Source organism: Phascolarctos cinereus, unplaced genomic scaffold (assembly GCF_003287225.1).
Source record: "Phascolarctos cinereus isolate Bilbo 61053 unplaced genomic scaffold, phaCin_HiC Scaffold_4;HRSCAF=312, whole genome shotgun sequence".
NCBI lineage: Eukaryota > Metazoa > Chordata > Mammalia > Diprotodontia > Phascolarctidae > Phascolarctos > Phascolarctos cinereus.
The window spans coordinates 204824742-204846001 of NW_027555847.1; the positions used below are offsets into that span (position 1 = coordinate 204824742).

General features: G+C 36.0%; 1 protein-coding gene across 1 annotated transcript in view; it reads left to right on the forward strand.

The window, feature by feature from the left end:
- Nucleotides 1-21260, forward strand: part of SHOC1 (shortage in chiasmata 1) — a 143628-nt gene that overhangs the window by 85381 nt on the left and 36987 nt on the right. Inside the window, exons 17-21 of the mRNA XM_078152859.1 lie at nucleotides 1077-1267; nucleotides 10766-10838; nucleotides 15836-15905; nucleotides 19930-20114; nucleotides 21060-21177. Coding sequence (XP_078008985.1) covers nucleotides 1077-1267; nucleotides 10766-10838; nucleotides 15836-15905; nucleotides 19930-20114; nucleotides 21060-21177 — 637 coding nt within the window. The remainder of the gene's footprint in view (nucleotides 1-1076; nucleotides 1268-10765; nucleotides 10839-15835; nucleotides 15906-19929; nucleotides 20115-21059; nucleotides 21178-21260) is intronic.

Genomic DNA, 21260 nt, shown 5'->3' on the forward strand with positions numbered 1-21260 from the left:
TTATACTGTTTACCTAGAGATTTTTTAATTTTTTAGTAAATATATTCTAATAAGGTATAAAATTTATATAAGGTATAATTTACAATAAAGCATATGATGTAATTTATAATTTAGTTTGCTTCACATCTAATGATTGTGATGCCAGGATGCCTCTAAATATAACCTAAGTTTTAAAAATAAATTAGAGCCAGGGATGGTGACACATGCCTGAAATCCCTGCTGCTAGGCTACAGCTAGTGGATTGTTTTAGTTTCAGAGTTCTAAACTGCAGTATAAATAAAGCTTATCCACTGACTGCACTAAGTGGGGCATAAATATAGTGAGCCACAAGGAGGGAAGGTGGAGCACTATGCTGCCTAAAGAGGGATGAATTGGTCCAAGTCGGAAACAGCACCTTAAAGTTGCTGTACCAATCAGCACTGGTGTTGGTTTTAGTAGTATGTATTAGTAGTCACTATACTTCTAGCCTGAGTGAGATAGGGAGATGCAGTCTCAAAAAATAATAGTAATAAAATGAATAAAAATAAATTAGAAAACAACATAATTCAAGAAAGTGATCAGATTAATTCTGAATTTACTGTCAGTAGGCTAGGCTGATTCCAATAATCTGAGTTGCTACTCAGATGTTTTCCTAAGGTTGTCCACAGGGCCCTAGGTGTAATACTTTTTTTCCCTATATATATATGATGCAGAATTCAGTTTTTTTCTAAAAATATGAAAGATTAAAGTAGCATAGATGTGTTGCAATATGACTATAGATAAATTCTATAAAAAATATGAAAGGACAGTTTAGGCACATAGGCTAGATACTCTCCTTAACTTACCTAGTAGAATATTTCTTCTCATAATTCTTTCCTTGGCACAATTTTAGTTTGTTTGTTTTTTTTTCCTTAAGATGGACTAAGACATCTTTTTATATCTTCACTGTTTTCAAGTTTTCCATTAAAAATGAAAAATAATGACAAAAATTAAAGTAAACATCCAATGACTTTTGTTATTTTTTTCTTCTTAGTTTCCTGTTTGCTTGCTACAAAAAAGATTTTTATAATCATTCTTTTTCCTTTGGTTTATAACAGGATATTTACTGAAAGCAAAAGATGTCTACAAAAGCATGTTAGGTTCCTGTTTGGATATTATTTGGAAACAGCTTGAGATTGTACAGTTTATCAGGAAGAAAAAGCCTGAAACCAATCACAAAGAACAACAGTTATATTGTCTTATGTTACATTTGGTACGAATGAACAATACAGAAGAACATCAATTTAAGGTTAATAACTTCTATAAAATGTTCTTTAAGCAACTGGAATTCAAATTCAGATTGACTGCCAACATTTCCTAGTTCAAATAATCAATTTACAAGACAAATTTTAAATTTACCTTTTAAATTAGGAAAGAGATTACGTAGTAGTGTTGTGAACTATTGAGGAAATTTAAGTACTGGAAGAAGTCACTTAGTTCATATGAGAAATTTTCTTCCCGTGTAACTAACTGGCCTAATTTTCCCAGGTTGGCAGAGTGGCTTAGTGAAAATGTGGTTTGCATTCTAGGGCAATGTCATCATTTACAATAAAAAAGAATAACTTTTACTCTCAGCATTTTTACTAGCTTCCATATGTCGGATACAGAGTTGTATAATAGAATCAAAATATTCAAGTCTCATCAATGTCACTTATCAGCTGTGTGGCCATGAGCAAGGTGCTCAACCCCTCTGAATTTCAGTTTTCTCATCTGTAAAATGCAAAGAGTAAAACTTATATTAACAACTTCAATTGGATAGTTATGAGGAAAGAGCTTTTTAAGTTATAAAGTACCACATTAATATGAGAAGTTGTTTTTCAAATTACTTCTATACTTTATGGTTACCCAAGTATCTTACACATGTAATTTCATTCAGTCCTCAAAACTCTGTTTACCAGGTAGTGCAGATATTATCCACGTTTTACAGATGATGAACCAGATGATACAAAATTAAATAACCTTGCCCAATATCAGTCACATAGCTGGTACCCAAATTGCAACTACAAATGTTTTCCCCAAATACGTAAACACTTATAATAATTTCTTATGATTACCTGATAGGAGTTTACATTAGATTCACATTGTTGTTGTTTAGTCAGTTAGTCATGTCTGACTCTTTGTGACCTCTTTTGGGGTTTTCATGGCAAAGATACTGGAGTGGTTTGCCATTTCCTTTTCCAGCTCATTTTACAGAGGAGGAAACTGAGGCAAACAGGGTTAAGTGACTTGCCCAGGGTCACACAGCTAGTAACTGTCTGAGGCTGGATTTGGACTCCAGAAGATGAGTCTTCCTGACTCCAGGGCTGGCACTCCAGGACAATCCACTATGACACCAAGCTACCCTACATTAGATTTATGTCCTATACTTATTTAGATGGACTGGATTTGTGATATCATTGATGTGCATCATAGTTCTACTGGTGCAGATTATAACCCCTCCATACCTAATTATCCTGTGCACTTTTTTGTTCTTATATTTCCATAAGTCCTCCACAAAGGAACTATCTACATCAAAGAAGGCCTTCCTTTGATTCTTAACTTTATTGGTGGCACCGATATGGCACTTGAGCCATGTGTGGCCCCTCATTTTTGCCACATGATTGATGCCCTTCCTTTTCTGGTCATACATATCCTTGACGATATCTTTTATGCTACTTCCTACTTAAAGTTAATTTTGAGTAACATACTATAGCCAACGTACGTTTCAATGGGTTTTTCATTGTCTTTTGGTTAGAGAGCTGAGCACAAAATACAGACCTAAAAGCAAACCTGGTTCTCCAGGAAGTAAAAAAATCTGTGTATCCTCATAGCTCTCCTTCTAGGAGCTGCTAATGGCAGCCTTTAATGGGCAGAGATAGAAGCATGTTTCAGTTGTATTTGTTTTCACCCATTAGACCAGAGAGGAGGCAGTAGTGAGGTTTTTCAATCACATGGCCTGTAGAGAAGATGGACATGTGACCTAGCTTCCTGGATAGAGGAGAGCACATTTCCTACATTAATGCTGAATTCTAGAAAAGTTCCTGCATCCAACCTTCTTGTTAGAGAAGGGAGAATTTCTTGCTTCCTAGAAAGGGAAGGGAAAATTCCTGAACAGCACCAGCTTCTTGGAGAGAAAAGTATCATACATATGGCACTGGAACTAGAGGACAACAAAGAACTGAGTCACAAAATGAAGAAGCAAAAAAATATGGACTTTTCCTCACTACTACCATGAATTATTTGATCAGGGTAGACCTGATATGAAAGGAATTGTGTCTCTAGCAACCACAAGTTCATTCCTTCCAAGAGGATTCCAAATCCTTAGTACCAGTAGTACCATAAGGTTAGAAGTTTGTATGAGTTCATGGGTGGGAAAGATATCTGGCAGAAGGTGGGATTTGAGATGAGTCTTGAATGAAGACAGGGAAGTAAGGAGGTGGAACATTCCAGGCATGGGAGACAGCCAATGAAAAGGCATGGAGTCAGAAGATGGCACATTGAGAAGAACAGTGAGAAGTCTAGTGTAGTTGGATTCTAGAGTGGTAGATTAATGAATCTATATAAACAGATACAAATTAATGGAAGTATTCAGGTCTAAACCACGGAGGCTTAGCAGCTATGTAGGAAGCTTTTTAATATTCATAGAAAAAGATAAAATTTTAACAAACAGCTAATTGATTATAACAAGTTACATGAGCAGGTTACATAATCTTTTCATTGTTTCTGCCCAGACGTAGCAAGCTTTCCTATAGTCCTTCAGGACAGCAATGTCTAAGCTGCTTGTAGCACTTTGGTAACACTGAGCTTCAAGAAGTACAACAGTATAGCAGACCTAGAGTCCTCATCCCACCTAAATTTAGCTATCCCTAAAACTTCACTAAGCATCAAAGTGATTGTTATATTGGCTGACCTGTCACCAATAGAGTGAATTCAGCTCATCACCAAATACTTATTCTTCTCTTACTTACTAGTATAATGTAACCCACGGGCCAGAACCCCAAGTGTTAGTGACAGGGTTCAACCTGAGAGGCTCCTCATGAATTACTCTTTGATTTGTATTCCTATTCAGGTTTTCCCCCAGGAGTATGAGAATATAGTGAGGAGATCTCTGCACGTGTGGGTAAAAGTGTACTTAGCTCCCATGCAAGCACTAAGTGAATTATTTTCATCCATCCATCCATCCATCCATCTATCCATCATCCATCCATTCTCTCTTTCTTTCTTTCTTTCTTTCTTTCTTTCTTTCTTTCTTTCTTTCTATGTATCTATCTATCTGGACCTGGAGTCAGGAAGACCTGAATTCAAATCTGGCCTCAGACTCTTACTAGCTGTGTAACCCTGGGCACGTCACTTAACCCTGTTTGCTTTAGTTTCCTCATTAGTAAAATGAGCTGGAAAAGGAAATGGCAAACCACTCCGGTATTTTTTGTCACAAAAATCCCAAATGAGATCCCAAAGAGTCAGTCATGACTAAAATGACTGAACAAACTACATTTTTTATGTATGTATATATATATATATATATATATATATATATATATATGCAAAAATATATACATAATATGACATGCAAATTTAATTCATCTTTAATTCACTCCTTGGAAAGAATACCAAGAAAAAAAAAGAGCACATAAACAGTCAAGGATAACCAGGGGCACAGTGGTAAATGTTTAACAACTGGCTCCCCCTCCAAAAAATGTATTCTAGACATGCTTTTAAATTTAAACAGCATTATTATTTTCTCCATCACCTTAAGTATAGACAATCAACAAGACAATAAATCAAGCCCAGATTTGAGGTGTTTGCCAATTTCTAAGGTGTAAATGTTCACACTGAAAAGGTAACAATAAGCTCTAGAGAGCAGATCTGAACTGGCTCCTGCACATCCCAATAATTCTTTTCTCCTCTCTAAGTAACTCCCACCTTCTCCTCAGGGAGCTTATACGATTTTCCAGAATCATAGCATCACCTTGTGATTGAAATTCTCCCAAGAGAGAATTGTAGTCCAAAAAAAGACTTAATCTTAGCCTGGAAATGTTGGCTTTGTTAGCTGGATATGGTCTACCTATAACTAAGGAGTTATCAATTTGCCCTAATCAGAGAGAGGCTTTCTAGGGTTCAGGAGAGATCAGCAATATTCAACAAGGAGAAGGCCAGAGAAAATATAGTTATGCTATCACCAAATATTAGCATCCCTTCATCACTGGGGAAGTGAGTTGTTCCTCGATATGTAGTGTAAACTGAGACAGATGCTTTCTTTAGGGAATTTAGATCTCTCTTTCCTCAAAAGGAATAAGATACCCAGAGGATGCAAAGGCCAGTTCTTGAGACCTAAATCCTCCTTTTCCCCTAAAGAGAAGAAAAAACAGAAGATGATGCCTGCGAAATTAAAGATTTTTATTAAGTAGGGAAGTAAAACATGCACATGGGAGCATCCAGCCTAATGCTGAGCAACTCAGTAATGGATGTGGAGGAGATATTTATTTTTCAAAATGGGAATTAGGAAGGTCCTAGAAAGGATTGAGGCAAGGAGCCTCATTTGCAGTGGAAGGGGGCAATCTGGGAAACAGGGCATGAGGAATTCCAGGTGTCAGAGCTTAGATACACAAATCAGAAGGTATTCTTGGTGACAAGCAGTCCTGACAGTTTAAGACTTGAGCACAAACAATAAGATAAAAAGATGTCTCCAAAAACCATGAAATTGGATGTGTCAGAGAGCCCCATAACCAACTGTTAGGGAGTCTCTAAAGATAAAATGTCTTTTTTTTTAAAGGCAGTTAGGGTTAAGTGACTTGCCCAGGGTCACACAGCTAATAAGTGTCAAGTGTTTGGTCTGAGGTCAGATTTGAACTCAGGTCCTCCTGACTTCAGGGCTGGTGCTCTATCCACTGCGCCCTAGCTGCCCTGAAGATAAAAATGTCTCTTGAAGGTCCATAAACCATCAAATGGCTCAGGGTCTGTGTCAAGGCTGGTATGAGCTTAATTGGCCTCAGAGTTGCTGATTTTTTGTACATCCAGTTGGGTTTACTCTCAGTCACCGCACAGGATTGTTGGTATGTCAGTCCATTCTTTATCTTAGCTAATACAGCCAGTCTTCATACAGCTCTTCTCAGTTACCTGGATAATTGGGAGGCTCAAGCAAATCCAAGTGGTTAGCATATCCATTTTCACAGTAGGAACACATGTGTATGCCCCTATTGTGGTACCTGTGCAAGTATACTCTTTCCACTGATGGCATGGTATTTGTAGAACGTGCCCCAGGTTTGGAGGCCTTTTAGCTAGTCATAGCCACTGCTTCTCATTCATTTACTTAAAGAAACCTGGACAAAATATTCTCTCTGCCCTGGGTAAGTAATAAAAGTTAATCAATAACTCTTTCCTAACAGTTTTGAGTCTTTCCCTTCCCGGATACTTCACAATTGTTTTTTTCTACTCTGTTAAAACAATAATGCACATAGTTTAGTAATGGGGTGGTTTTTTATCAGCTTTTATCAAATTTTTTGGCTTAAGACAAAATGAAAATGTTTAAATTCAGAAAAGTTTAAAAAAAATGTTAAGGAACTGAGACAAACTATCCCATAGTCCTGGGGATGATAGAAGGTTTAGCCCCTGTGGAAAAAGAGGAAGGGAATAGAGGATTAAGTGAAAAATCACTGGGCACTACTGCCTGAATGAATTTCAGCAAGGCCAGAAATGCCCTGACGTACCTTTTGGACACTATTGACTGCCCTAGAGCTCCTCTGTGGTGGCAAACCCCTCTGCAGTTTTCTGAGTGTCCCTCTACCATTGACCATCTGCTGCTTTTGACTGGCTTTCAGGATTTTTCTTCTTCCTTCTCAGGAATTCAAAGGGTGGGATAAGGTGAACTTATACATAAAAATCAGGCTTTTCTTCAGTCCTGAAGGCCAAGGCAAAACTTTGGCAATTGAGAAGGTAACACCTCTGCTGGAAACCAGCAGACATCCATCTGTAGCATCCTGGTTACTTGGTCAAAAAATGAAGTAGGTATGGTAAAGAAAGTGATAGAAGGGCCTTTTCTCACCCAGATTCTTAGCATATGCAAATATTCTGACTTTTTCTTGACAGTTTATATATCCTGGTGATAAAAAGCCTTGTAATTGATTACTTAGCCAGAACAAAGCATGCATGCAAAAGACTTGAACAATTACAAGCTCTCTTTTCTCCTTGAGACTTTCAAATAAGGCAGAGGAGGGGGAACTGTTTTGGGCCTCTCTCTTACTATGTCACCATCTTTCTGGGCCTTGTTTCAGAGGAAAGCCTCTCCCTAGAGGTACAAAGGGAGTATCCAGAGAAAGAGTTATACCCAAAAGGTAAGGAATAGCCCCACCTACCTGCCTACTCACCAGCCAATAATATAGCAGCCACCACTATTAGAAACCAAATTTCAGACTTAATAAAATTGAGGGAACAATTTTTTTAACCTAACCTAAAGTCTCAAAGCATTCATCAGACTAGAATCCATCCTTGAATTTAACTGCTGGCAAAATGTGACATTGACATTAAGCCCTATCAGTATATCTGGATCTAAATAAAGTCAGGGAATTTGCTAGGAAAATGTATGGGATAAAATCTTATTACTTGTAAGGCACAAGGGAGTGAGTGAATGCTGAAAGTGCTACAAAGAACAAGTAAACTGATATCCAAATATTATAAGCATAATACTGATAGTCTGCCAAATATCCCTCATGTCACAGGACTATCCATCAGTATAATCTCTTTTTCACCAAAAGTTATCAGCAGTCTTTGAGTGGGAATTTTTTTTTCTGTAATAACAAGTTCAATTTTAAGATTCATTCATTTTTTCATTATTTGTTGAGGATTTTCTCTGGGGAAGATGCGTAGATGGATAGAATGAGACAATCACTGACCTGGAGCTTTCAGTGAAAATTATTGTTCACTTTATGACCAATTTTAATGGAATGTCTTATTGTATGTAATTTATAACCCTAGTATGTTCATGTCTTGGAATTTATTTTTCAGAAAATGAGGGATTTGAAATAGAAGACCTCTGAGGTCCCCTCAGGCTCCAAAACTATAACCCTAGTATTCTGTATTAAATGTACCCCTGTGGTTGGTTAGCACATTGGTTAGAGAATGGTGTGATTGAGGCCACTTGCTCACTGAATGAGCCAGTTAGCTTTAAACATCAAGGATACACCTGCATTTTAATTCTCTTCAGTCTTCTCACAAATAAGTTCTTAAATGCATGTGAATAAGTTAATGTAAAGCCATCAACATTACACACAACAACAACAACAAAAAATTGGAAAATCATCTAATGTATTAACAGCAACATCTTCATATATGAAGGGCAGCTGAGTGGTGGGACTATTTCATAGGGCTGATGAATTTAAAGCTGGAGGGGGCTTTATAAGCCATCTGTTCTAACCCCCTCATTTTACAGATGAAGAAATTGAGACCCAGAAAGGTTCAGTGATTTGGCCAACATCACACAGGTGGTAAGTGGCAAAGCCAGAGCCAAAAACCAACTCCAATGCTTTCTCCACTGTACCACATACTTAGTATCTGAAGCTATATTACAAGTAATCCAAAATAGTATTCTCAGTTAATAAGGTATAGAATCATTATATAAACAATCCTTATTGCAGCACATTTACCATGAAATCTAATACTAATATGTGAAAGATAATTTATAAATGCTTGTAAGTGAAATTAATAAAGAAATTGGAAAATTGATGTTGTAGTCAAAATGTTACAAATAAGAAATGAGAGACTCATTAGTGAGAGGAGGGAATCCAGAAACTCTACATACTGACTTTATTTTCTCCGCAATTTTTAATGCATATGCTGGCATATTTTTTAATGTTTTTCTTTGTACTCTGGTGAAGAATAAAATAGGACTCCTAAAATAAAATTGATAGCAACAGGAATAGCCATCACTCAGCAACTTCTCCTTCAAGGTTCATTCCATCCAGATTTATCATCCTAGCCAGGTCCTAGTTGTAGTTATCTATCAAACCTCAGGTCACCCTCCCTTTACAAAGAGCTCAGCACCTAGCGCAACCTTCCTCTCCAACTCAAAACGTATCCTTACATGTGATTTCAATATAGATGTTGATATCCCCTCATATACCTTTGCTTCTCAGTTTATCAAACTGTTTGATTTTCCAGAGGTTCGCAAAGTGGGTGATGCTGCCCCCGGGGGGTGGTAGTAGCCTCAGGTGCAATTGGTGGGCATTGAATAAAAATAAGGGGGGAGGAATGGAAGCATAAGGAAAGAAGAGAAGAAAATTTTGAAAAACCATTCACACATGTTTTATCTGTTATGTAAAAGTTGAAGTTGTAGTGATTACATTTTTTTCTAAATAAACACACAAAATGCAAGTTATGACCTATCAGTGGTCAAGTCTTCATAAGCAAGTTTTGGCAGGCAACCATGTCATGCATTGTTAGGAAGTCCAGCATGCACCAGCTGTGCATGTAATGTATGTGCTTGTAATGACTTGTTCACAATACAATACTATACAGTTACATGACACAATATTGCATCATCAAAATTTCAATGCAGGAAAAAACCCCACAAATTTACAGTAAATTATCAAATTTAAGATACATAAATTTTTTTTGAAAAGGGAGCAATAGGCCAAATAAGTTTGGGAACCTCTGGATTAAACCTTTGACATTCAGTCAATCAGTTTTAGAACTCAGTATGGTATCTGCAAGAGTCCTTATATATGCCCTGTGAACCATTTTGAGCCATCCATCATCTGAGAAAGGCCTAAAACCTGGATTGGCCAATCAGGAGAAAGATATTTGAGGCCCACTCTGAGCTTAACCTACCACAGTGCCTTCCATGCTGTGGCATAACAGACATGCTTTGTTCTCTGAGTGAACCCAAAATGCCCATTCCTGTGTCAGCAATTACAAAGCCAGATGAGGCTGACCAGGAGCATTCTTCTGTTTATGACTGCCAAGGACAAGGCACCTTGAACCAGACACAATCTTGCATAATGGGACTTTTCTTATCTTGGTATTTTATGGACACATATTATGTTATGGTATGTCATGTTAATGATGGAAGAAACAAACATCCTGGAACTATAATTTCAATGGACACTTCAACATTTATCTTACTGTATTTACAATCTGTCCTATTAAGAAAATTCTTTTCTCATATTATGGTTAACACATATGGAGACTATAATTTTGGTTGACACAGGCATCCTGAGTTGGGACTGCTCTAAGTGTAAAAAGGGTCTCCTTCAGCTTACTTACCTCTGAATTCAGAATTGTTCTCTGACTCCCATCCATGCAATAAATAAGTACATGTACAGCCTGATTCTGTTTGTTCCTTGGGCAAACCTTTGATAAGGTGAACCCCATTCTGTTTGTTCTTCAACAAACCCTTTTGTAAGGGGGAACCCATTCTGTTCATTCATAGGACAAACCTTCAGTTAAGAGGGAAACTGGTTCTGTTTGTTTCTTTGGACTAAACCTTTGGTAAATAGTTGACAATCCTCACCAGAACAGTGAGGGTACAGAGTGGTTGCTTCTGGTGGTGAAAAAATTAAGTCCTTAGTTTTTGTCCTTGTCTCATCATCACCTAGCAAAGTGCTTGGTGTGATAGATATTCAATAAGTGTTGATTGAATTGAATTGAATTGTATTGTCATTCATACTTTACATAAGACTAGTGCACTGTGTTGGAATTTGTCATTTTAATAATCCTTTCAGATGGAATTCTCATTCGCATACGTAAATGATGAATTTTCTTTTACTTTGACCAGGTGCTAATTATAACAAGAATGGACTCAGATGATGAACATTGTTTCCTTATTGAAAAACTTAGCAAAATAAAAGGTTAGTATTTCTTTTTCTTTGTTATTTAATTAATTTTAATTTTGTTCAGTCATTTCAGTTGTGTCCCACTCTTCATGACCCCATTTGGGGTTTTCTTGGCAAAGATGCTGGAGTGATTTGTCATTTCCTTCTCTAGCTCATTTTATAGATGAAGAAACTGAGGCAAACAGGGTTAAGTGACTTGCCCAGGGTCACATAGTAAATGTCTGAGGCTGGATTTAAATTCAGATCTTCCTGACTCCAGACCCAGTGCTCTATCCACTGTGCCACCTAGCTGTAATTTCAATACAGCTCAATACAATTTCAATGTAATTTTTTTAAGACAATGCCTGGAATTCAATATATAGTTCAAGAATATAGAGAAACATGTTATGTTATTTATGCAATGTCTATGTTCTCTATTTGTAGAGGTGTAACAATTGTTAGCCTCATTGCATTCTTTCAGGAGAGCATCTTCCTTTTTCATATTAGGAAAGTTGAGTAAAATATGATTTTCCCACTTTAGTTCAGTGATGCTGAGTTAAATGAGTGAAAAGAATTTAATTTCCAGTATGCAAATTCATTAGTAACTGCCTATATGCACAATTATCTGAGGCATAGCTAGTATGTAAACATTATTGTACTCCAAGGCTGAAAAATTGCTAAACATGAGGCATAGCATGCCTCTCAGCTGAGGATCTCATTTTACTGTGAAAATTGAGTCTGTTCACCATATCCTTCTATCCATCTCAGAAACTGTTAACATCCTTAATTCATTCTTCCTTTCCTCCATTTTCTGTTGATGAGTTACTTCTTTTTCCTCGTTATCTAAGCCTCTCCCATTTTCTCCAGTGGATTGCCCTTAAATCATTTGTTCCCTTTCTCTTATCTTCAAACTCTTTCTTCTACTGGTTTCTTCCCTATTGGCTTCAAACATGGTATCCTTAAAATACCTTCACTAGATCCTGTCATCTTCTAAAGCTATCATCCTATGTTGTTATTCCCTTTCTTAGCCAAACTAGTTGAAAAAACTATTTATAATCACTGCCTGTGTTTCCCCACTTCTCACTTACTCCTCAGCCCTTGTAATTTGGCTACCAACTTCATCCTTCAGCTCAAACTGCTCTCTTCAAAGTTACTAATGATCTCTTATTTGCCACATCTGATTATGCTTTCTCAGTCCTCATCCTTCTTACTGTATTTGACACACTGTTAACCACCCTCCTCAATACCCTCTGTTATCTGGGTTTACATTTTTTGACAGGTTATATCTTAGGTACTTTTAAAAAGTATTATTTAGAGTTTTTATTCTTTATTGTCTTGAAATCAACTACTAAAATGTAATTCAAGAATTCACTTTCACCCCAGTCTGATTTCCTAATTTTGTCATATAGACAAATACTAAGTCCTCTGAGCATCATAATCTATTGTTACTGTGATCTCATTAAGGTAGATACTCATTATTCCTCCACTAATCTCTCATCCTCACTTCTTACCAAATAAGTAACATCTTTCCAACTTCCTCACACCTCCCCTACCAATGGTCCAATACAAATCTAAAAAGATTTCTTACTCCTTCCAAAATATTCATCATTTGCCACTTTAAAGATATGATGGATAATTTTGATTACATTAAATTGAAAAGTTTTTGCACAAACAAAGCTAATATATCCAAGATCAGGAGGGAAGCAGAAAACTGGGAAAGAATTTTTACAATCAGGGGCAGCTAGCTGGCTCAGTGGATAGAGCACTGGCCCTGGATTCAGGAGGACCTGAGTTCAAATCCGGCCTCAGACACATAACACTTACTAGCTGTGTGACCCTGGGCAAGTCACTTAACCCCATTGCCTAAAATAACAACCAACAACAAAGAATTTTTACAATCAGTGTCTCTGATAAAGGCCTCATTTCTAAAATATATGGAGAACTGAGTCAAATTTATAAAAATACAAGTTGTTCTCCAACTGATAAATGGTCAAAGGATATGAACAGACAGTTTTCAGAGGAAGAAATTAAAGCTATCTATAGTCATACGGAAAATGTTCTAAATCACTATTTATTAGAGAAATGCAAATCAAAACAACTCTGAGGTACCACATCATACCTATCAGATTGGCTAACATGACAAAACAGAACAATGATAAATGTTGGAGAAGATATGGGAAAATTGGAAGACTAATGCATTGTTGGTGGAGTTGTGAAATGATCCAACCATTCTGGAGAGCAGTTTGGAACTATGCCCAAAGGACTATAAAATTGTGCATACCCTTTGACCCTGTAATACCACTTCCAGGTCTGTATCCCAAAGAGATCATAACAACGAGAAAAGGACCCACATGTACAAAAATATTTATAGCAGCTCTATATGTGATGGCAAAGAATTGGAAATTGAGGGGATGCCCATCAATTGGGGAATGGCTGAACAAGTGGTAGTATATGAATGTAATGGAATACTATTGTTCTATAAGAAATGATGAGCAGGCAGACTTTAGAAAAACCTGGAAAGACTTATATGGATTGATGTTAAGGGAAATGAGCAGAATCAGGAGAACATTGTACACAGTAACAGCCACGTTGTACGATGACTGACTTTGATAGACTTGGCTTTTCTTGGCAATACAAGGATCTAAGACAACCCCAAAAGACTCATGATGAAAAATGCTATGCACATCCAAAGAAAGAACTATGGAGTCTGAATGCAGATGGAAGCATACTATTTGCTCTTCTTTTCCATTGTTGTTTTGTTTTAATGCTTCATTCATGTGGTTCCTCCCATTAGTTCTAATTGTTCTTTACATCATGACTAATGGGAAAATAATATGTTTAATATGAATGTATAAGTAGAGCCTATATCAGATTGCATGCCACCTTGGGTGGGGAGAGGGAGAAAATTTAAAACTCAAAATTTTATGGAAATGAATGTTGAAGACTAAAAATAAATTAATTAATTAGTTTTAAAAAGAAAGAAACGCTAACTCCTCCCTTACACTCAGCAGTTGCAGACTCTACTAAGAGCCTATGCTAATGCTTTGTCTTGGTGTGGAAATAGCCCCTGGGTTCTCAGAAGCTATAACAATGGAACACAAGCTCTAGCAGCATCTACCCCATTGAAAAGACTTTGAGTTGGGGCCCATGGTTGTACTGTGTGTGTGCTATGCAACAGTCTAGCTGAATTCAGAGAGGTTTTTCATCAGTTAGACTGCAGGGGATTTTGTTGTTTTGCCATATCAATTCTTGAAGACTACCTAGTGAGTAATATGGGTTGCATTCTGCACTGGTGTAAGGAGATGCTTACAATGACAAAATTACATATTTTGAAGTGTTGAAGTAACATAATACATATGTGTGTGTATATAGCTCTGTATCTGATATATAGCAAAATATCTTACTTTCATAGCAATGTGTCTCCAAATCACACTGTAGGATGTTATTCCTGAAACTATTACTTCTAGTGGATGGCTTTTATTAACTTAAGTATCATATTGTCTTCCTGATCTCAATATTTTCTCATCTTCTATCTTGAGGTCCTTACAAAAACATTGACTAAACAGCTGAAAATTGTTTCTTTCAACTTTGATTACAGTAACTGTCTTTGGTTACTACTGACTAGGCTTTTTCTCTTGTGTAATATTATAAAGTTAATACATGCCTCCATCTTTCTGAGTTTACAAGCTCTTAATCAGTGCATTTAACAAGTAGCTAATATGTTTGCATATGTAATTAATAAATCAATACATCAAATCAGGACTTTAAATAATGTGAGTAGACCTGAGGAGATTATGAGGAAAGAGACAGCATGCATTTTCTTTCTATTTTTCTGGATCCAAACCATCAAATCCACTCAGAAAGAACTGATTACACACACACTATGTGCCTAGCATGCCACTCTTTTGCATTCTACAGGTGATTACACTATGATATAGTAGATAGTTTGCCATCCCTACAACCAGCATTTCTTATATTTAAATGTTGTCCTATAAGAATTAATGAGATGTGCATATGCTGGTACATTTTTTATTTTTTAATAATATTTTATTTTTCCTAATTACATATAAAGACAAGTTTTAACATTCAATTTTTTAAAATTTTGAGTTCCAAATTTTCTCCCTCCTTTTCTAACCTTCCCCCCAAGACAGTAAGCAATTTGATATAGGTTATATATATGCAATCATGTAAAACATATTTTCATATTAATCATATTGTGAAAGAAGAAACAGATCAGAGGAAAAAAATGAAAGAAAAATGAGAAAATAGTATGTTTCAATCTGCTTTCAGATTCCATCAGTTCTTTCTCTGGGCTAGTATATTTTAAAGTATGTTTTTCTATATACTCTGGTGAAAAATAAAATAGGGCTTTTAAAGTAAATTTGAGAGCAGCTGGAGTAACTGTGAAGAATAACAATTCCCTAATGACTCTTCTATATTTTGCAGGGTGATATTTAAATGTTTCATAGAAAGGATGACAAAATACTAATTTTCCCACTGTGTTGGGATAAATTCTATTGAGATTAAAATATATAGTTTTAGTCACCACTCTCTAGGTGAACTCAACTCAGCCAGTGTGAGTACAAGTTGTTACCTAGAATTGGGCGTTACAATTATATTCAGACTTCCTATTTGAAGGGGGGGAAATTTCATTATGATTTTCTAATGAGATGGGCTTAGTTACACAAATGGTAGATGTTTAATATGGATATTTTAAAATTAAGTATTTCAATTCCACAGAGATTCAAAAAGTAAAAACTGAACATCTGTCTTGTTTAAAACATGTACATATCCCAGATATATAACCTGTGTCATATGTTTTCTGTTGTGTGAGTGCTAAAAACAGCAACAACAACACTCTAAATCCTTTTTAAAAAATCATTTGAGCTCTCACAAAGAAGTAGCCTTTTTGGAGATATCATTAAATATATTTCTTGGTAGTTAAATGAAGTCATTTTATGTCACTTTAGAAAGAAGTTTATAAAATTAAGAACATTGAAAAATGTTTATTTTCCATTTTCTTGACAAGTCAGGTTTAGGATGTATTTCTTTATCTCCTGAAAAAAGAAAAGTGTTACTGGAACCCAATGATGTTTTGAATGGGTGAGTCAAATTTATTTTTTTAAGGGTGGTTGACTCTTTAATCAGTATCTGTTGTTCTTTACCTATATTATCCTATGGCTAATGATTTCAAAATATTCAAGTCCAAAAGGGAAATGTCAAATGGCCTTCGAGGTGATCTTCACTTTTTTCTATATTCGAATTGGGTAAGAAAATAGCAATGGTGTACCACTCTTGGAGATTATTTCCAGAGAATAATCTTTGGGGATTTTCCTGGTTTGCTATTTAGAAATTGTTTGTGACAACAGTAGCTAGCATTTGTATGGGACCTACTATGAGCCAGTTACTGTGCTAAGCGCTATACAAATCATTTGATCCTCACAACAATACTGAGAGGTAGGTACTATTGTTACCTCCATTTTACAGTTGAAGAAACTAAAATGAACAGAGGTTAAATGATTTGCCCAGAGTTACAAAGCTAATAAGTGTCTGAGACCTTATTTGGACTCGGGTCTGCCTGACTCCAGGCCCAGCATCTATCCTCTGCACCACCTGGTTGCCATATAACAGACCTTATGTTACATTCTAGTCCACCAAATGATTAGAGAGAACTTGATTTTGATGAAAAAAAATCACGGAGTTGGATGCCTGAAAATTAAGTAATTCTGGGGTTTTTCATCACTGCTATAATTACTGAGATATCTGTAATATCTCTTCTCATTGATGTGATCTTTCATGAAAGAAAATCTAAAGAGTACTTTGATTACTATGAAAAAAAAACAGTATTAAAGAGGATTATTATAAAACCATTCATCAAAGGATACAAACAGTTCTTAAAAGAATTATAAACTATTAACAACCATATGAAAGAATCCTCCAGCTCACTAATAATAAGAAAAATGAAAATCAAAACAACCTTGAGGTCCCATCTCACACCTAGAAAACTGGCAAAAATGACCAAAAAAATGTGAATAGTCAATGTTGGAAGGGTTGTGTAAAGATAGGCACATTAATGCATTGTTAGTGGAGTTGTGAATTAGTATAACCATTTTGGAATTACATAATAAAGTAACTAAAAAGTCATTACTCTTTGACTCATATATTCTACTATAAAGTATAAAGCCCAAGGAGGTCATTGATTAAAAAGTAAGTTTCCATATACTCCAAAATATACGTAGAAGCACTTTTTTGTGGTAGCAAAGATCTGGAAATTTAGGTGATGTAAGAGTGAAAAAATATCAATAAAAATTAAATTTTTAAAAAATGAAAGATTGGACTTTACATTGGAAAATCTGGGTTCCAGTAAAACCCAATCATCTTTCATCAAAAACTCAAGTGAAAGAGGAAATTGTAGAGGATGATGTCAAGGGAACGATTGTCATATGAGGAAAAGAGATTGTCAAATGAGGTAGGGGCAAGGGGAAGAAGTTCTAAGTGGACAACCAGCATTTTCCGTAAAGCATAAGGCAAGGATTTCATATGAGAATATGGGAGGAGGAGGGGTTGCTGCTAGAGGCTTGAGGGGAGAAGTAAAGGTTCAGAACAATTGCTGTTAGGAAGGAGATTCAGTAAAGAAGAGTTAAAAAGATTACCTTTTTGCAAAAGATTAGATAATAGAAATTTGTAGTAGCTTCATTCAACATGATTATAAGACTTCCTTTAGCTCCATTCAACAGCACATGAGTAGGAGTGGAGGAAGCAAATGCTAAAAGTAATCCAAATTTGGGGTTTGGCAAGTTGTGTATGGGGATAGAGCAAAGAAACAAGAAATTTGACAGTAGAGTGTAGAGTTGAAATGCAAAGAGTTCACTAAGAATTCAAGATTGGGAGGGAAGAGAGTATAGACAGAGTAGGGGTTGATAGTCTGGTGAAATATCGAGGAGTAGAGAGAGTGCAGGTGAGAGTGAGGGAAGAATGGATTTGGAAAGAGTGAGGCATAGGAATGTTAGAAGACTGTGATCAAAAAAAGGGATTTCAATGTTTTCTATCGTGAAAGTAGCACATTGATGGGCAATGACAAGATGAAAGGTATGAACCCTCCTGTGTGTAGCTAAAGTAGAGTAGAAACGTAGACCAAAGTTGTTGAGCTAATAGCTTTGTGTATTCAAAGGAACAGCACTCATGGATGTGCCACATACTGGAATTAGCTAGAGCATCGCAGCCCCCACCTCAGCCCAGCATGAAGAGTCATAGCGTCTGTCTGTTCTCCTGGTTCTCTTTCTCTTGTACCTGGAGCTCACACAACATGGGAGAAGGCTGCTCAGTTATTTTCATAGAGACCTCAGCTCTTTTTTCATTGCTCAAGTCCTTTCCAGTCTCCACTCCTGCTATACATTCAGATTTGCATTTCAAAATTCTATATTATACCTAGCTAAATTAACATTTTTCAGTCATAGTTATAGAAAAATTAGATTTAGTGGAATTGATTTTAAAATGTTAAAAAAATGTAATGTTCACTCACTACAGGGAAACTTTCATATACCTTGAGAGACATAAAGTTATAAATAGACGTAGTCTTTTCAGTTATGTCTAACCATAGGATTGCTGTTGCTTGCCCTTCGTTCTGGAAGAGGACCATAACATCAGGAAGGTGATATCATGACTTGCACATGAATTGGATTTAAGTGAGGCAGGGCTGTGCAAAGTCAGCAGCCTTACCCTTTCCTCAGGAGCCATCTGGGTCAAGTGACATGTAGATATCTAGATATAGATTAGGATGACTGGAGATGGCCTCGAATGCAGTGAGAGACCTTGGCCTTTTTAAGCTAAGATCTTTCCCATGTCTGTTTGTCTGAGGCAACACCCATTCAGTGATTTAGGCTAGGCAAAAATAAGCTAAAGAATGGTCTCTTAAAAGAAAGACCTTCAGAGTTTCTGGCCAAAACAGAAACAATTGTTATTTACTCTCACACTGAGCCGTCAGAAACCAAGTGAGGCTTGGGCTGGGACCTATTGTTGGCCAATCTATGAGAGCCAGAATGATTTGTATTTAAGGCATGTAGTCCATAAAAAAGAAACCTGGCCTGTAAATCCCAAGATATCTTGCTAGGTTTCAGTCATCAAAATTTATATTCCTTTGGGCAGAATACCCACAAGTAAGGGTGTGATCCCCAACCATAGGATAAGGCCTAATTAAAAATCCTTCCATAGTCTTCTTCTCTAACATGAGCAATTAGCATTTGCTGATGGAAGAAACAATACCCATTTGAAAGGTATATATCAATGGGCCACTGATACAAGCTAATTTATGTAAAAACACTTTGCTCATTAGCTCTGCTTTATTTCATGACATGGAAATAAGGAAAAAGTAAGGTATATTTGGACCAAATAATTCAAAACACATATGTTTATCTCCTGTAGCAATAGCTATTTCAATAATATTTAAGATCCAAATAACCAAATGGAAATACATAATAATACAAATGTAAACAATTTGTAACTGAAAGCACATTTTATTTTGTAATTGCTAAAAATTCAAGATTGTGCTAGCAGTTGAGAAAGTGGCAATAGAAAATGATAATTAATGTAGTCACTACCCTAAATGAAGTTAGATGGGAAAGCAGAACTGTAATATGTTTTCTAAAATTGATCTGTTTTCTAAAATTATTCAGATATCCTCTTTATACATACAGATATAAGTGTAGATGTAACATTTCCAAAGGTGTCAAGCAATGTAATGTTGTCAGTTTGAAAAGGATGAGATTTTTGAACAATTATAGAAGAATTTCTGATTATGATTTTTCTGCTAGATATTGGTAGTGTTTGAGGAAAACCAGAAAAAAGTAATACAGCATTTCAGAACATAAAAATAGGCTATTGTTCTTTACTTCATTGGGGGCAAATAGGAGGAACAGGAAAAGAGGAAAACCAGATTGGACAGTAAATTAAACAGAAATTGTACTGGTGCTTTTCCTAGATTAGTAGACACATGGGATTAGGGAATAAAACAGCCAGGAATCATGACCCTTTACTGTCATTAAGCTAACATTCTCAGTGAAGTGTATTTAAGCTTACCCATTCCATGGATAAACTCATAATTTTAATGCTGTTTTCTTGGCTCTTCTAGCCTTAAGAAGTGTTCCTGCATGGTTATACATAATCGACATATTGGACCCGACTTTCCCTGGACTCAATTCTCATTCATGGTGGAATATAATTATGGAGAAAATTGTTGCTGGACTGAGCATTGTAAACAATTGGATATTCCTTACATGACCTTTAAAACAGTTCTCCCAGATGGAGTTTTTAAAAGTAAGGAAAGTTCCAAATTACCAGTTTCTCAATTCTGGTTGAAATTTGTTGTTTGTTTATACCCTAAATATTTCTTAAATCTTTTCTGTTATATTGCTTAAAATGAAGGTTTAATAAACACCAGATGCCTAAGAAAGGTAATTAATTAAACATGAATTGTGTTTATGATAGTGAACCCTTTTATTTAGTTTGTGTGTAATGCATTTTTAAATTAATACTGTTTTAAGCAATCCTCATTAAATGGGCAGTGACCATTTAATAGATACCAAATACCAGCTACCCACAAATATTTTAGATAGGGATATAAAACCAAACTCAGTCACCTTGGCTCCTCGTTACTTTAGCAGTAAATCAAATGATTAAGTTGGCAATTCCAAAGTAGTTAAATTGACCATATCCTGGTACCCTAGAGCATTGAATAATAATTACAGAACAGAATTGAAATGCTGGTAGTAACATATCATTATGAGTCCTCTGTCTCTATCACAGATTGTACCTACCCATGGATCTTACCCCAAGTGATTGTCTTATTATCTCTCACTTTCCATCAGGCTTTAGGTGTGTGTAGGAGAGCAGAGCCAAGGCTGGGAATTCCAAACTAGTTCTGAAGACTTGATCACCTTAATGACATCTTTGCAATCTTTGATACATAGCAGTGAAAGTTGAATTGATCCTTCTCCAATGATAATATTCTTAAATATTAGATCTTCATAAAAGGACTAAAAATTATTCTTAATCCAAAATAGGAATATTTAAAGGTTTCAGAGGTTTTCCTTCTGTCTTCCTCAGGAAAATGGTCAATGTATATGTTCCTTAAATAAAAGAATAATCCGGATACAAATCCCTATCATTTTTTTCTGTTTTAACAAAAGATTGCATGTGTGTGTATATGTTTCTATATACCCACTTATCTATGTAAACAAGTAAAATTTTTCTTTTACGTAGAAAGTGCCTCGCTGGACAGATTTGGGGGTTTTCTTTTGGAAATTCAAATCCCGTATGTGTTTCTCACATCTGAAGGACTGCTTAACACACCAGAAATACTTCAGCTACTAGAATCCAAGTAAGCCCCAGATAGCCTAATTTTAGCATAGGTACAAATATGCTAGATATTTTCTGTGGTTTCTATAATAATATCCTTCTGGA